This window comes from Nestor notabilis, unplaced genomic scaffold, assembly GCF_000696875.1.
Source record: "Nestor notabilis isolate BGI_N333 unplaced genomic scaffold, ASM69687v1 scaffold17941, whole genome shotgun sequence".
In the NCBI taxonomy this organism is placed as follows: domain Eukaryota; kingdom Metazoa; phylum Chordata; class Aves; order Psittaciformes; family Psittacidae; genus Nestor; species Nestor notabilis.
This window is the reverse complement of record NW_009914517.1, coordinates 5,416-22,410: the sequence shown is the minus strand read 5'-3', so window position 1 is coordinate 22,410 and position 16,995 is coordinate 5,416. Positions and strand designations below refer to the sequence as shown.

Here is a 16,995-nt window from a genome sequence, read left to right as displayed (position 1 = left end):
GCACATTACTTGCCTTTTTGGGTGCCTTTCGGGTGCCTCCTGTCCCGCCTCCTTCTCCGTGTCTCCCTCTTTTCAGCCCTCCAGGGTCTCTCGCTCTGCAGCAGCAGGAGGGTGGCCAGCCCCGGTGAGGAGCTTAGCCCAGCACTGCTGGGGACAAATGTATGCTGCAGCCAGCTCCCAGTGCAGCATCCCAACCCTATGGGGCTGCCTTCCCTCCTTTTTCGAGGTTACAGGGTGCCATCAGCCAAGCTCCACGGGTGGGAGCAGTCAAAGCTGAAGGGGACGGGCAGCAGATGTCCCCCAGGCTGGGCAGGGGAATGCTGCCTGCTCCCCGACATCCCCTTTAGAATCATAGAACAGTTAGGGTTGGAAAGGACCTTCAGATCATCTAGTTCCAACCCCCCTGCCATGAGCAGGGACACCACACACTAAACTATGTCACCCAAGGCTCTGTCCAAAAAGAAGACCTTGGGGATCTCAAATCTCACCACAGCAAGGAGAAATATTGTAGAAGCTCCGAGTAGCAGCAAGGCAGCCCCAGGGGGAGCTTAGTCTTGAGCCTGGGGATGAAATGAATGGGCTATAAAGGGACACATTGCAAAAGACCAAGGGGTGAAAATGGATAAAGAGAAGAAAAAGTGAGTGTGAATAACTGTAAGGAATAAAACTCATGAGGCAGAGTCTAAAGGAGAGGCCCAGCACATTCCTGAGCCTGAGCTGGGGGCCGCAGGCGCGTCCAGATCTGCTGTTAGGGATGACGATTGCCCAACGCAGCCCAAGGGGCTGAGTCAGAGCCGGGAAGGGCGGTGGCTGCAGGGTGAAGCTCAAAACCACCTCAGCTCCTGCTCTGCCACTTCGCACCGTGGCTGCGACAAGGACCAAGCCCCCTCCTCACACCCCAGCCATGGTGAGTGCGCCGGGACCCCAGGGTGGGGAGGGAGAGACAGCTCTCTAAGGACAGGAGGCTGATGGAAAAGGAGCTTTTCCCACAAGTGGCCCCAGAGCTGAAGGCGAGACGTGGTTTGGCACCAGATAGAGCAGATGGCGCCAAGGGCTGAGCCAAATCCTTGCCAGAGAGGGGGCCTGGTTGGGGGAAGAGGGTGCAGAGGTTGAGAGGGCGAGCAGAGGGTCCCTGCAGGTGTGAGGCACTATGGGGTGGGCATTTAGATTGTTCTTCCCCATCCCCTTCATTCCCTTCTTCTCCTTTTTCCCACTGATACTTCTGCTGCCCATCACCAGACTCAGGGCTGCAGCTCAACTGTCCTGTCCCCACCCAGCACCAGCTGAGGACTTGAGACTGAGCAAACTCAGTCCCTGTCACATTCACCAAGCTGAGCAGGATGTGGCAGGGAGGTCCCAGGATGCTGAGGTCGGGCAGGGAAGGTTGGCCTCCCCCCAGCTCTGCCTGCACTGCCCTGCCCAGAAGTCTGGAGCCCCACATCACCCCCATCTTGCCCTGTCCAACCCTGGTGGAGAAGGAGACAACTCCACTTGCATTTTTCTCTCATGACTCAGTTTCTCCTCTGTGAAGACAGGGCAGGGAGAAGGAAAGTGGGAAGGACGGGGTTACCTGTCCAGAAACCCAGCCCCAGCCAAGCTGCAGAGCATGGAACAAAGCCCAGCAGGTCACCGTGGTTGCAACATAAACTTTTCCCAGTCCAGACCGCTCCAGTAATGGGAGCTGCCATGTCCCCAGGGGTTTTCCATGAACCACTCCCCAGTCTTCTGAATCCTTCCTGCACCACAGCACTGTGTCAAGGCAAAAAGAAACGCGTTTGGACAGGTTGGGCATAGGAGACTCCTCCAGGGAAGCACCTGCAGGAGGCCCCCCCCAGCCCAGCTCCTCCTCTAGAAAGCTCAGAGCTCCCTTCAACACTCGGCTGAACTTGTTCTTGCTCCAGCAGCCCACAGAGACCGAGCGCTGCATCGAGTCCCTGCTCGCCGTCTTCCAGCGGTACGCAGGGCGTGAAGGGGACAACTGCGCCCTCTCCAAGAAGGAGTTCCTGGCCTTCATGAACACCGAGCTGGCTGCCTTCACAAAGGTGAGCATGGCCACAAGAGGCTCCTGTGGCCTGTGCTACAGCCCCCAGGATGGCAATTAAAGCCTCTGAGCGCCATGGTGGGCAATGGGATGAGTTTGCTCCCAGGAGCCAGAGCCACATGAGTTGGCCTGGCTGGATTCTGCCATCCTCCACCAATCCCTCTCCTCTGGTGCTGAACATAAAGTCAAACTCTCTTTGGTCTTTTGCAGAACCAGAAGGACCCAGGTGTTGTGGACAGGATGATGAAGAAACTGGATTTGAACAGTGATGGGCAGCTCGACTTCCAGGAGTTCCTGAACCTCATTGGGGGCATTGCAGTGGCCTGCCACAATTCCCTGGTGGTTAAGACCCCTTCTCCCTAGTCCTGCCAGTCAGTGTCTCCCCCCCACTGCTGTGAACATTCCTTGAACAAAACCAATGCAAAGCTGGAAGCAGAATGGCATGTACCCGTTCTTCATTTTTATGTATAAAATAAAAGGTTTCAAATCCTACTGTAAGGCATGGTTTTATTTCAGCATCATGAGTGAGGAGAAAGCACAGGCACAGACGGAGCAGGATCTCTCAGTCCAACCCTCTGCTGCTCCACTGATGTGAGAACACACATGTTCTCATCCTCCATCACTGCTGGAAGCTATAACTTCCTTTGGAGCCTCCAAAGCTGGTAATGAACGGGGAGGTGAAGAGAGAAAATTCAATCTAATCTCTCTTCTATCTCAGTAACACCAACTGAGCAACAGAAAGATGAAGGTGGTCAATTCACTTTATTCATGAGGCAAGCTGATTATTTTAGAGAAATGTTGCTAGGACAACAAAACAAGAAGTCAATACTAGCATTTGAACACTGCTGAGCTGCTCTCCTGCCTCTTCTGAGCTGCCCCCGGAGCAGGGACTGGCCCTGGTCCTGGTTTCAAACACTCCTGTGAGAGCCAGGCTTGGCTCTTCCTGCAGCAGGTCTCTGACCAATTCTTTCAGGAGCTCAGCACTAAGGAAGAAAGAGGCGGCTGCTGGCTTTTCCCTCTGGAAAAGATTTGCTGAAGAAACTTCACATCAGCTGGATATGGAAAGAGAAGCGCAAGTTGTGACTACCTGGAAGCAGCTCAGAGTCTCACTAGAGCATTCCTGGGTGGGGAAAGCAGGTAAGACACACTCTATGGGGAAGAGACTAGACTAAAAGCTGGAATGGTGGGAGGTGAAGATTTCCATGCTGTGCTGTGGAATGGGACCATTTCCCTCTGGTCTAACACCTCCAAGGGATGGGTTCCTAGCGGAACTGGAGTGGGCTGATCCGCAGCCCAATGACATCTTTGCCGATCTCTGTCACCTGAGGAATAAAAAGGAGATGATTAATGCTCCAAAGATGGTTCTCAAAAGCACTGCCCATTGCTGTAATGTCAGGCCCTGAAGGTAGCACTTAAATTACACAGTATTTCACAATTCCCAAACTGTTCCAAGGCCCCTGACATTCAACTGGACCCATAACCCATGCCAAGGCAGTTAAGAGGGAACATGTGGGAGCTGCTGAAGGGGATTCTGAAGAGAAACACCGCAGGCTAGGAGAAGGTGGTGACAGATGTCAAGGCTCCCTTACTGTAGTGACACGGCAGATCTGCCCATGGAACTCAAGGCAGTAGCAGGCTCCACTGAGAGGACACTTCTCCACAGGTTTGCCACGATAGATGGGTCGGTAAGAGGCAGCACAGATGTCAAAGGGGTTGTGCATGTCATAGTTGAGCTGGTAGGTGTCAGTGGGATTCTTCTCACACGCTGACAGGATCTTACGAGTCTGCCAAAAGCAACCACATTGAGCAGAGGGGCAGCTAGGAACCAGTCCAAATGTCTGCCACAGAAGATATTCCTGCTCATGCACCTCACAGACATACCTGCTGGGCCACCTCAGGCTTTGGACCCAGCTCCAGCAGCCGACGAGCAAAAGTAGCAGCTGTCTTGAAGTTTTTGAGTTTGAAGAAGAGGTTGAGAGCAGTACGCAGCACCAGGATCATGTGGACGGGCTGCAGGTTGGAGTGGGTGAAATAGGCTGCCATCTGCATTGGGGTGAAAGAAGGAAAACAGGGATACAATCACTACCAAACCCTGGCTGCAAGAAACCCCTCCCAGGTAATCGTTGCCACATCTGCTTTAAAGGAGGACAGAGCAGAATGCAGGATTCTCACTGCCTTTTTAAACCCAAAGGTTACTCCCCACCCTTATCTGCCTCTTAGTGAAGGATGTCACCAAGTTTCTGTACCTCACAGATTCGCTTCTGCTGCTCCAGGGTCTCTTTGGGCAGCTTCTTCCGCTCAATCTCCATTGAAAGTCCTACAATATACTCCCGGCAAATGGCTATGAGCTGCTGGGCCTTCCAGAGAGGGAAACAGAGTCAGGCATCCAGCCTCCTGCCCCAAGGGCATGCAGACACCACACAGAGGAGTCTGCCTCTCACCTCAGCAATCTCCTGCTTGTTGTCGACCACCAGCAACGGTACGCTGAGCAAGATGGAGCGGAACTTCTCCACGGCATCCTCAAACTTGCCGGCTGTAGTGAGCTGGTAGCAGAGCTGCAGGCGCTGGATCAGGTCATTGAGTTTCAGTCCAACAGCAGGGAGGGCATTCTTCAAGCCAGCATCTTTCCTGGGAGCACCAAAGAGGGGTTGGAGGTATGAATGGGACCACTGCAGAGGCCAGCAGGAACACACACATTGTCAGCTCAACAGCAACTTGTCAGATATGGTTTGACCTAGGGCCATACTGCTTTTCTTCGCCAGTAGCTTAGCACAAGCGACATCTGTGCTTCCATGATTCTGCTGCCCACAATGCCCAGCTCCCTCTGCATTAGTGCAGGCTGAGAAGTCTGGCTCCTTCTTCTACAGTGGCTTCCAGGTACCACTGTAAAACACACACCTGTGGTTCTCTAGATGCCCCAGAGCAGCTGTGTCGGAGGCAGAGTATTAGTGCTAGAAAACTCATCATTCCAACTGCCTCACACTGGTTTTAGAATCACAGAAGGGTTTGGGTTGGAAGAGACCTTAAAAAGCTCATCTAGTTCCAACCTCCTGCCACAGGGAGGGACACCTTCCACTAGCCCAGGTTGCTCCAAGCTGCATCCAACCTGGCCTTGAAAAGCCCCTTAGTCTCTAAACAAAAAATGAAAGCAGTTCGACATCTTTACATCTAAGAGCAGGCAGCAGAAAAATCCCACTAAAGACAGAATGCTCTCTATTTAAATCCCAAAACCAGGAAGGTTCCTCCCTTCCCAACAGAGGGAGGAGATATTTCTGTCTACAACACCAAGAAGTCTGAGAGGTCTATGGCACAAGGAAGAGAACGCAGCAAAGGAGCTAACCCAATGCTTACCAGTTGCGATGTGGGTACCCATACATGGCAGGGAGACATGGCAGGGCTTGGTAGGTTGTACGTCCACGGGCATAGGTCTGCAGGAACAACTGCTTGTAGGGTCCAAAGTTTGTTACTCCTACCTGGTCATGGAGGAGCTGGAAGAGACACAATGATCTGCTAAGTAAAAGTTGTCCAAAGGACACACAGATATCACTCAGGCTCCCAGCACCTCTTATTTTATACCCAGAGAAAACAATAAACAATGCACAAGGTGATCCACAGCAGGACACAGAATGAAGTTTCAGACTAGAGCAGAGACAAAAAATACATGGGGATAGCCCTTTCCCTCCGCATTCCAGGGGCAACTTCACCTACGCATTCCAGGGGAAACTTACTCTCATTGCTGTCTCAAAGGAGCCTGCCAGAATGTGGTCAACAGGAAGCTGAGAATTGTTACACCAAACCTACATGAATGGAAGGGAAACATTGCAAGAGGAACTGTGTATGTGCATGCATTTGTCTTCCTTATCCTCACCACCCCTAACTCCCCTTAACACAGTTCCTGTGTTGTGCTCACAGGTGACTGGTAACAAGGACTGAACCCCCAAAAAGAAGCACTAAAGTAGAAAGTTCCTGAGCAAGACAGTCAAAGACTTGTGCCACTACCTGAGTTGGGCTGGTGCCCTTGGTGGGTGGCACAAAGAATCCATCCTCTGCAGCTCCTGCTGGACCAGCAGGAACATCCTGGGGGAGCACACAAAACAGGGATAAGTGTGGAAGTTTCCAGCACCCAGATGAAATCAGAGCTGGCCACAGCTGTGGTGACCAAGCCCCTGAGGAAGTCCAGTGCACGTTCCCCCCATGCCACCACCACAGGCTGTCACTGCCTTCCCAAGTAACTACCACTGGTCTCCTACCAGTTCAGGGGGAAGATCTAAATCTTCTTCGACTTCCCATCCACCTCCTTCTTCTTGTCCTTTACCTAGAGCTTCCTCTCCAAAGCTCTCTCCAGCATCCACAAAGCCATCTGGAGGGAGCAGGGGAGAAACAGTCAGACCTCTTACACAGGCACACACTTAGACTTCGGCATGAAGGACTCTTGGATTCACCCACCTTCATCCAGCTGCAGCTCTGCATCTTCTCCCCAGCCTTCAGTGCCAACAGTATCGATATCAATATCAGCAGCCAAAGCACCTCCTTTGCCTACATAAAGAGCAGGATCCTTCATCTACTCATCTGAGGTGTTAAGCAAAGAATTAGGTTAGGCCAGCAACCTCCCCTCCAATTGTTAAGTCCCATCTTGTGCTAAAAGGGCAGAGATTTGAGAGATTTGCCAAAGATGGTGTAAATGCCATGCTGGATTCCCACCTCTGCTAGCAGCACACAACAAATCTGAGGTTAACAGCAACAGCTGAGGAGCCACGGAGACAAATAACTCCATTGTGCATAGTCCAGCTTAACGCTACCTCCCAAGTCCAAAGCAATACCTTTGCTAGCAATTGTTCCTTCAAAGAACCCCTTGGAGACAGTCAGCAATGGCCAGTTGGTATCCAGAGGCATGACAGGAGCAGGAGGCTGCAGCAGCTTTGCATTGTGATCAATGTCTGGAATCTGAGCAGAGAGGTACAGAAAACAGTCAAAGGCCACATAAGGGAAATCCCATTCTTTGCCCTACCTGCTTCCAAGCAGCACAGATGGTCTCAAGCCTGATAAGCAGTGACTGGAATGGAGATAGCTCCTCCCTCCCAGAAAGAAGCTGCCTGGCCACTCACACTAACACCAGATTACTGTCACCTTTCCAAACCCTAGAGCTCTTGCAATGAAGTAGGAAGCATTAGTGAGGTTGCTAACCGTTTCCTTCTCAGGATCAAATGTTTCCTTCAGGCTTTCAGCTTCCTCATCCAAACCATGAGTTGCAGCTGTGAGATAGGCCAAGGACTCTGCAATGAGATAAGACATGAGTGCATGTTCTTCACTGCCAAAAGAAAACTCCCCATACCACCATGCATGGCCAGACTCTCGCAAAGGAAGGATTAGCAACATACCAAGGTGTAGAATCACACCTTTAGGGTGTGACACTGGGTTTAGGACTTTAGGTTCATTGTGTGCAGGCAACAACTTACGATTTGAATATGCTCTACAGTTGATTCAGGTCTCCTCAATGGTATTTGAGCTCTTGGGTTACTTTCTGCTCACCCGATTCAGTTTCTCAGGTAAAGGATTATCTGCCTCCAAAAATGACTTCATCCCAACAACCTCTCCACAGCTTCTCCCCAGGCAACAGGGACGTATGTTAGTCTGATATTACTCACTCTGCCCGCAGTTCTTCAGGATCCTCACTCTCTCTGCCACGTCTCCTAGATACAGGGCATTCTGGTAGTGGCCACTCATATCTTTACGGATCTCAGCTGAACCAGAAGGAAAAGAAGTCATGATAGCTTTGCTGTTCTTGGCTTCCACTGTGATACTGCTCATTATTCTGTGATTCCCTCTGGGAATGACACTCAGATCCTCTTATTTCATTCTTCTTTGCCACCACCCTGGCACTCACCTATCTTCATCATCTTGCGAAGCTTCTCCAGATTGCCAGTGATGAGATAGAGGAAGGAGAGCCTGTCGAAGTTCTTGGTGCGCTGGTAGCACATCTCCACAATCTGGTGGTTTCCCTGCAGCAATGCCACTTCTCCCAGTTTCTCCCAGCAATTCTTGTCATCCAGAGCTTTGGCTGCTTCCAGAGCAATCTAATGAGAGAGGTTAAAAAGGCTTTGCAGAAAGCAGTTTTCTTTGTAGGCTTCTGTTGATAATGTCCATGATGGAAAGCATCACTGCACTAAATGATGCCCCCAGCTGGAGCATGTTAGTAAGGCTGCTATCATCCTCAACAATATCAACCTCAATTAATACTTCTTCCTCCCAGTACTCCTCCTCCTTGCAGCAAAAAGTAAGGTTTGCAAGCGATGCCTCAAAGGACAACCATGTGGAAGGTGTCCCTGCCCATGGCAGAGGGTTTGGAACTCGATGAGCTTTAAGGTCCCTTCCAACCCAAACCACCCTATGATTCTAGGATGACTCTACAATGCCTTTCCCACAGCACCACCTGCCAGCTCACCTCAATGTTACCACACTCCAGTGCCAGGCTGAAACGGGTCTTCTCATCCTTGACAAAGTGCAGGGCCACCTCTGGGTAACCCTTTTTCTGCAGGTAGGCAATGATGGACTGGCCCACAAGCTTAGCATTCCTCACCATGTGCAGCACCTGCAGAGATTGAAGCTGTCAACAACTTCTCTTTACCCTCAGGTGTAGGTCGAGGAAGAGCACAGTGTTCCTCATGTCTCCTCACCTCATCATACTTTCTGTTGATCAAAGCCAGCTTGAATTTGAATTCTGTGGGATCAATGGTGAGCACCCTGGGACGACACTCTCTGTCCAGGCAGTACACATTGTTCCCCTTCACTCGGGTAACGTAGATCGGCAGGTCCAGGGTGCGGATAATTCCATGATCCCTATTGCCAGCACACAGCACACATGTGACGTGTACACCAGCACAACCCAGCTGTACAACTATGTTCTCTACTCCCTAAAGGAGGCTCAACACTCTACCTGTTATTTTAGCCTGTGTTATAAAAGCAAACCCCACTCAGATGAACAGGGCAGGCATCCAGCCCAGCGGTAAAAAAACAGTGCACAGGGTAAGCAACCAAACACGAGTACTTGGCTCTATTATCTGCCTTTGTGGACATCTATGCTGTAATAAAGTCCCTTTCACAAGCACCAGCTTTGGTGTTGGCTAAAAAGCCCCCCTGATCGTCTGCACAAGGCCTGTCAGCTCAAGGACTCCCAGACTCACCCTGTAGTGACAGCGTATTTGATGTGATTGCTGGTGGTGTAGATGAAAACACCACTTTCATCCCAGGCACCACTCTTGACACGGATGTTTTCATGGATGTTACACAGTGACTCCAGCTTTCTGTTGCAGATCATGATGGCTGGAGAGGAAAACCAAAGGAAGACAGGCTAGGGAACCCTCTACTATCAAACAGCTGCCTCTGAATTACGATTTCTCTCTTCCATAATCCCAGCAACAGGAACTGTATTCAGTATCAGACACCAAAGAGGTGATGGCAACCAAAACTAAACTGTCACCATCTCTCTTTGTTTCATGGAAGAGATTAGCTGGATCATTTTGAGGAGTACAAGAAGCCCTCTGTTTTACAAGCTTACAGAAGACAAGGTGGCAAAGCCCATGCTGTGAATGTCTTCAGCTGCATCGTTGCTGCACGGAACGGTTCCTCTAGCAGGGACTCTGCTCCCAGCCAAGGAAGGAGCTAGTGCACCAGGGTCCACATAAAACACTGCACCCCCCTGCCACTTACCATGCTTAGCCAGCAGAGCCACATGGGACATGTCAGCCGACCAAATGACGTACTTCACCTTGGAGATCTTCACAGAGGCCAAAGTTCTGGGAAAGGATAGCACTGACATCAGAGAGTTGGACAACCTCCACAGCCAGGTTCTCTCTCTGAGAACTACCAGTGTCCAACAACCTGAACCCAATTTGCAGATGCTCTGAAGGCCCTTTGTGCCATTCTAGTGCTATAAAATCATAAGGCAGGACTGAGCGTCTCTGCACTCCAGTTCAGCAAAACCAACCTCTCTCCATACCTGTGCAATAACAAATATGTTTGACGGATGACTAACTTCAAATCCTGGATTTCAAAGAAGGTTTTAGGGATGGATTTACAGAATGAAAGAAATGAGGTATTTCCAAGCAGCATTTACAGCATTTAATTTACTTGTCACTTTCCCAACAATACTAGAAAAAACGAAGGCATACAAATAAGAGAATGAGGCTCCAGGGAGACCTTAGAGCAGCTCCAGTGCCTAAAGGGGCTGCAGGAAAGCTGGAGAGGGGCTTTGGACGAGAGATGTAGGGACAGGACAAGGGGAATGGCTTTAAACTGACAGAGGGGAGACTGAGATGAGCTCTTGGGCAGAAGTTCATCCCTGTGAGGGTGCTGGGGCACTGGCACAGGGTGCCCAGAGAAGCTGTGGCTGCCCCATCCCTGGCAGTGTTCAAAGACAGGCTGAAGCAAACTGCAGAACAAAACGGGTGGGGTGAAGGGGTCCCCCGCCTGTGGCAGGGGTTGGAACTGGATGAGCTTTAAGGTCCTTTCCAATCCAAATCAGTCCGGGATTCTGTGATGATTCTGGACATAATCAACATACACTGTATCTATCTGCAGATAATCCAGAACCTTCTCAAGCCTACAAGATGGCCAAAAGCATCAACTGCTTGCCTGTTTCTTTGTGGCGAGCAACACATATACCAGCACAAAACATACTGCCAAAAGAGCATTATGAGCAGATATAAAACCTAGGGGACAAGACATCAGGCGGGCTGAGCTTGATTGAGTTTGGGCTTTTTGATTTCTCTCCTCTTTTATAGCACCCCACTCTGCAGTCACAGGCTTTACAAGGGTATGGCACACATCTCCCTGTGATCAATGGCACGATGCCTGCAGCATAAATTGCACCTTGGCTGTGTTTACATTCTGCTCTTTGTAACAGTTGTTAGCCGTGGTTTGGATCAGTCTGACACAGCCTGCAGCTGATGCTAAGTTCTGGAGTGCATTAATAGCTATTACTTGTCCCCAGAGGGCACATGCCAGCAGGATGACAATATTAAACCTTCTCCCAGCAGACCAGAACTCACCGCTTCTGCTGCACGTCAAAGAGGGTGATGGAGTCTGCATCTCTTAGTAACAGGTTCCCTGTGCCAGCATAGAAAATCTCATCACAGTTCGGCACCTGCACCTTCTTCGTGATCTCGTTCTTCAGGTTTTTGATGAGGATCTGTCAGTTGAGGAGAGGAAACGTAACAGCACAGGACAGTTAGGTAGATTCTACAAAGAAATTTAAGATTGTTTTAGTTTTTGTATGGACAAACCTCAGTGACGAGAGGCCAAAATAAGCCTTTCTTGAAGCAGGATCAGACTTTATCCTGTTATAAAAGCCAACCCAGGGTGCAGACACAGTGTGTCCTTCCTTTCCAGCTTTCCCCCCTCCCTGTCACTACTAACTGGCTGATAAGGTTTGCAAACCCTCTCTACAATAGGAACAAAGCAAACAGTAGGGAAAAGTGAGAGAAACAGTGTAGATAATAAAAGGAAAGAAGCTGAAAGGGGATAAACAGCAAGTGGAGGTGGGAAGGCAGAGAGGAGTAACACAACAGGCATGAAATAAGCTTGAATTTACTAAACCAGAAACACTATTAAGAAAAAAAAAAGCAAAGACATATCCTGCATGGGGCAAAGAGCAAGACTTTTCTTCCTCTTCACATCAAGTGAATTCAAGCAAGGAAAACTGTCCACAACTGTCTTTCTCCCTTCTTTCTCCTGTTGTACTCCACAAGTGAGAACAAAGAACTCAATTAAAATCTAACCTGTTTTCACTATTTCCCATTACTTTCACGCTATGGAAGTGACTTGGGTGGCTTCACAGTCCTGTTGTGATCAGCTTTCACTCCCGAGCCTTGCTGTAGCAGGCTTCTAGCAACTCAGCTATGATTTACTATCAAAGAAGTTAAATCCTATTTCAACCCATTCAATTTCCACTGTGTGATATTTCTTTGTGTATGGCTGCAGCCCACACTCTGCTGACAATGCTTTGCCAGTCTACTTGGATCTCCAGTAATTCCATGAATCCAACCTCCGCCCTTTCCATCTGCAAGCTTCCAAATGACACCCTGTTAAAGAGGTGACCCTATTAAGTGTGTCCCCTTACCGAGTGCATGCGATCCAGGACTGCAAAGCGGTTCCGAGCTACCCACACAGCTGTTAGCCCAGAGGAACGCTTCCCTTCAGGGGCTGGGGAAGAGCAAAACACAAGCAGTGAATAAAACCTCTGGCAGGCTCTTACAGCAACAAATTAGTCACTCTTGTTTGAGCCCACCTTGGCTGTTGTAGCTGCTTCCTACTAATTCCTATTTAACCTGAGGCTATTCACAAGACTCATTTCCCACCTCCCCTTCCCCGATGTCCTTTCTGATCTCGGCGTGGACGGTGCCAGTCCTTCCCTCCAGCCAAGGCACAAGGAGCTGCTTGGCGCTGCACTGGGTGACAGCACCGTCTGTCACACTAACGAGCAGAGCCTTCATGGCCAAACGAAGCAAGCAGCGAGAGTCCCAGCTTCAATGGAAGCATCTCCCCCCCTTTTCCTCTCTCCCCCCTCTGCAAACTGATCTATAACAAGCTGGAGGAGAAAGGCTGAGCTCTCCCCAGCACGCAGCTGTGCTCCCCGCTTTCAAATGCTAATACAAACACAGCTCTCTGCATGTCAGACAGCCCCAATGAACAGTGCTGAGGGATGTGCTTCAGATGGGAAGAAGGCTTTTTGCAGTGAGAGGGAACAGAGAAATGAAGTGAAAAAGCTGCTGGTGTGGTAAAAAAATTCTCTTTAGTTCCCAGCCCCTTTTGTCACTGCTCCCCACAAGTGTTTTTGGGGACACACACACTAGACCAAGTGCTGTTTCACCAAGACAGTGCCATTTGTGGCCAATCTACATCCTAACAAATGGTGGCTTAAACCTGACTGCTTCACCCTTCAGTCCTCATCTATGACCCTACCCAAGAAAGACTTATCTGCATTCAGTTCCCAGCTCCCCTGAGGGCTTTCTGATGGCAACTTCACCTGGTTTTCTGAATCTCCACAAGTCAACCCTTTCACTGGCTTTAAGTCTTTGACACTGACCATAGATCAGGCAGAAAATGATTGAAATATATTACCCAAAAGACTATTAGAGTGTGGTAAGAAAGCTTAGCTTCCCAGTCAGGTAAAGAAGCTGAAGGACATAAGGATGACAGCTCCAAGCACATGTTATATACCTGCATTGTCATCCCAGGAGATCATCAGAAGGTTGCTTAATAGCAGCTTGTTGGAGAAAATACTTACCAACCAGTAGAATTTTATGCTATTCTTGAAAATGCACTAAAAGTAGATGGTTTTCATGAGGCCTTCTTCTGGAAGAAGAATATGCCCTCTCCTCATTTAGAGGGTCACAAGCTGGGTGTCCCCAGACAAGTGTCAATCAAACTAAGTATTTGAAAACTATTTAGTAGTATTTAATCTAGAGTAAGTTACTAAAAAGCTCACTTGCTACTTCTCTTTCCAAATACACCTTCTGACTGTGCTCAGCAAAGAAATCCTCCCTTCCTCAGACCTGCAGAAATCCATAAATCCATGAATAAGAGAGCTGGACTCCCATCTAACTCATTCATCACTCCCCCTCATCTCAAAATCTTTACTGCCGTGACGACAGAGGCATGAGGAACCAGCTGGAGTTTCAGATCCCAAAAGGAATTCATAGTTAGGAGAAAGAATTACTTGTTTTTCCCCTCTAAATCATGTTTTGACTTGTAAATTGCACAAAACTGATGTGGAATTTGCCGAGAGGAAGAACTGACTACTGGCAGCCTGGCACTGTCATTTTTACAGCCACTTTTCAGAGTATAAAGCCTCTTAGAACAAACCATATCTGGTTAAAATCCATCTCTGTTGACAAGCCAGGAAGGCTGCCTGCTGTGTGGAAAGGGGGAAAGCAAAGTTCCTAATAACCAAATTATAAAATATATATTTGGAGCAGTAAAAGTTTGGGATGAACATGAATTTTTCAAGTCAGTGTGGTGTGATATAGTGAGCAGGAAGCCTGCCAAATGATGCGTGCCGCAGGGGCATTAGGCAACACAGAGGAAGAGTCCAACAAGAGAGGCTGAGAGAAACGAAGCTCTTTTTATACAGAACACACATACACACAGTTGGAGAGCAGAGGAGGGGACAGCTACACAATAATAAACCCACACAAGGATTAATGGGAAAGAAGAAATGCCTACCATCAGGATTCTGTGAGTCAGCATCCTTGGGAATGGTGTAGAGGTCATAAGTACTGTTCTCCAAGTTGCTGGCTCTCTGCAGAGAGAGGGGGAAAAAGCCATTTGGAGATAGGATTTCACAGAACCAACACTCAGAGCCTCATGGCAAGTTCTCCAGCACATCATGCAGCAGAACTGGCTTACTGTGCAGAGGAGGACAGCATTCTCAGCAGGGTTGTATGACATGTTGAACACAGGGAACTTGGAACCACTGAAGGAGAGTCATGAGGAAAAGAGGTTAGAGTGGACAAAGGCTATTTCAGAGCCACCTTCTAATAAACACTATAAAGATATAAAGACATAAAGGTGAAAATCTTCTGAAATACATTGAGTACCAGCAAAGTTTTGCTTGAGTCAAAACCACTTGGAAACACTGTAAGAGTATCAGAGTTCCATAAATGAAAGAGTTGGCATTTCAGTTTGATACTTGAAATTAATTAGAAATATAGATCTATGGACACCTAAAAATTGACTTAAAAAAATTCTTGTAGGCTTGGTAAGTTCATGTGACAGAAAAGTCAGTAGAAACTGAGGTATGTGCATAGAACTGTATCACCTGTGTGTAAGCAAGAAACTAATCAGGGATTCAGGATACTGGTAACACCTCTCATAATATGATGAGTGCCCATCTCCTACCTTCTCAGCTGCATGACAGCAACATCTTTCGAGCTGTTGAAATCAAGCTGGCGGAGGAAACGGTCCTTCACATAATACAGCATGTTCCCATGCACAGCATAAGCAGGTCTCTCACGCTCCAGTTTGAACACAATCATACCACCATCATGGCCTGGAAAAGGCACATGAGGATTCAAACATGTGAACTGAACCCCGTGGGTTTTCTCATGGTGAAGATTTCACCACCAAGCCCTTCAAACCACAAAAGAGCCAATCAATACCATGACCAGTGACCACCAGCCACCTTTGCTACTCTTCAGCCTGACTGAATTAGATGATTCCACTTCTTTCCTAATGGCCCAGCTCCTGCCCATAGGTTTCCTCATAAATCTACAAGCTAACACTCTTCTAGAACACACTGCCTCACTGTCACACATTTCTTTAAGTGTTAGGAGTCCAGTGTGGGTTCCCCTACGACCTGTCCCATCCCTTCTTGGCCTTAGAACATACAACTAGGTAATGCAGAGGCAATCTTGTTCCAGCTTTGATCTACAGCTGATACAAGGATTGTGTTCCATTAAATAAGGATCTTTTCTCTAAGATACATTTAATAAAAGCATCCACAAGTCAGCATGTTCTGCAAAGTGTGCTAAAGGAAAGCAAACCCCGTATGGATTTCCTATATGGAATACATTTTGTCTTCACAGCAACTCATCACACATGGAGTAGGAGCTTTTTTTACCTGCAGCAAAGAGGTTGAGGTTGGGATGAGCAGCCAACACCCAAAACCGATCATGATCACGCCGGAATGTCTGAACACCCGTGCTAAATGTGCAACAGAAGAGATAAGGAATAGAAACAAAATGAAAACCTCAGTGTAGACTTCAGTTCCCAAAAGGAACATCCTAAACTTTGCCATAGTGAGAAACTAACCAGGGATTCATGATATTGGCAACATCTCTTGCCAGAGACCCACCTTGAGCAGTCACAGCACAAGGAAACCACTGAGAGCTCAAAATGCTCTATTCAAAGCCTTCTCTCAAGCAAGATGTTCTCATTTACCATATTTTAGAAGCAGTATCACTGGACAAGTCAGCCTTTTCCTTTCTTTCAGACAATTACAAGCCTTGCTTATAACATGGGTCTCAGAGGGACAGAAGATGTGCCAAATATGACTTGTCACTCAGGAATTATCAAACACAGGCACTGATGACTAAAGAATTGCTGGTGTTCCGCTTCTCTAAGAGTAACAGCAGGTCTTTCACACATGTATAAACTTCCATAAGAAGACTGACAAGCACAAACCGTTTAGACATATCCCAGACACGGATGCTCTTGTCTTCGGAATTGCTGAGGATTAGCTCCTGCCGCGGGTGAAAGACAGCGCATGAGACGTTGTTGTAATGCCCCCGGCAAGTGTCAACCTCCCAGGCCTTTGATTCTACCCAGAAGTGGAAAAGAATGAGGAAAACAACACTTTAACAGGTAAAGCTCTGCTGAAGCACAGAAAGCACTTTATTACAGAGTGAACTGCATCACCCACCAGTCACTACTCCATTCTCTGCAATTTATGTTTAAGATCTCTCTGTAACTAGCACAGCTCACCTAAGAGAAACAGATCAGCCAGGTTACTAAAGAGGTGCTAAGACTTGTGTTTAGCTGGATTGAGCTAATAAAAGTTCAGTCGTTCCTGGTGGAGGCCTTCTAGCTCATGAATTGTCCCCCTTTCTTCATCCATCCATAATAAAAACCACATCAGAGTCAAGTTTTTCTACTCCTACAAGCTTCTGCACAGCACTGGGTAAAAAGCAAAAGAAGCTTGAAGTGTTTGCTAGAGCTCTCCTCAAATTGCAAAAGCCAATGCTGCTTAGGATTATTTACCACTCTATCACACAGACATGTCTGCAAAGTGCAAACTACCTCCAGGTTCAGCCTACTTCAAACATAAATTTCAACTCTTAACCCATTCTCCCAGTGGACTCCCCCTGGAGAATCAGAGAATGGTTTGTGTTGGAAGGGACCTTAAAGCTCCTCCAGCTCCAACCCCTGCCACAGGCAGGGACACCCTCCCCTAGAAC

The 16,995-nt window shown here is 48.3% G+C and overlaps 2 protein-coding genes across 2 annotated transcripts in view; one reads left to right on the top strand and one right to left on the bottom strand.

Annotated features, from left to right (window-relative positions):
* Positions 1-1,531: 1,531 nt before the first annotated feature.
* S100A11 (S100 calcium binding protein A11) lies at positions 1,532-2,404 on the top strand (the record flags this gene model as incomplete). The annotated part of the gene is made up of 3 exons (XM_010023701.1): positions 1,532-1,585; positions 1,905-2,042; positions 2,252-2,404. Coding segments are annotated over 3 exons (345 nt in total), but the record flags the coding sequence as incomplete, so codon positions are not given.
* A 753-nt stretch (positions 2,405-3,157) lies between these two features.
* COPA (coatomer protein complex, subunit alpha) overlaps positions 3,158-16,995 on the bottom strand; it is a 19,224-nt gene continuing 5,386 nt past the window's right edge. The window contains exons 8-32 of the mRNA XM_010023700.1: positions 16,223-16,358; positions 15,660-15,742; positions 14,939-15,089; positions 14,447-14,513; positions 14,264-14,339; positions 12,159-12,241; positions 11,089-11,228; positions 9,749-9,834; positions 9,223-9,361; positions 8,716-8,878; positions 8,484-8,630; positions 7,926-8,115; positions 7,687-7,782; positions 7,226-7,314; positions 6,862-6,985; positions 6,488-6,577; positions 6,292-6,401; positions 6,041-6,118; positions 5,770-5,838; positions 5,393-5,529; positions 4,483-4,669; positions 4,288-4,398; positions 3,923-4,084; positions 3,631-3,825; positions 3,158-3,363 (exon numbers count right to left, since the gene is read on the bottom strand). Of these exons, the coding sequence (XP_010022002.1) occupies positions 3,304-3,363; positions 3,631-3,825; positions 3,923-4,084; positions 4,288-4,398; positions 4,483-4,669; positions 5,393-5,529; positions 5,770-5,838; positions 6,041-6,118; positions 6,292-6,401; positions 6,488-6,577; positions 6,862-6,985; positions 7,226-7,314; positions 7,687-7,782; positions 7,926-8,115; positions 8,484-8,630; positions 8,716-8,878; positions 9,223-9,361; positions 9,749-9,834; positions 11,089-11,228; positions 12,159-12,241; positions 14,264-14,339; positions 14,447-14,513; positions 14,939-15,089; positions 15,660-15,742; positions 16,223-16,358 (2,969 nt within the window). The 3' untranslated portion in view covers positions 3,158-3,303. The remainder of the gene's footprint in view (positions 3,364-3,630; positions 3,826-3,922; positions 4,085-4,287; positions 4,399-4,482; positions 4,670-5,392; positions 5,530-5,769; positions 5,839-6,040; positions 6,119-6,291; positions 6,402-6,487; positions 6,578-6,861; positions 6,986-7,225; positions 7,315-7,686; positions 7,783-7,925; positions 8,116-8,483; positions 8,631-8,715; positions 8,879-9,222; positions 9,362-9,748; positions 9,835-11,088; positions 11,229-12,158; positions 12,242-14,263; positions 14,340-14,446; positions 14,514-14,938; positions 15,090-15,659; positions 15,743-16,222; positions 16,359-16,995) is intronic.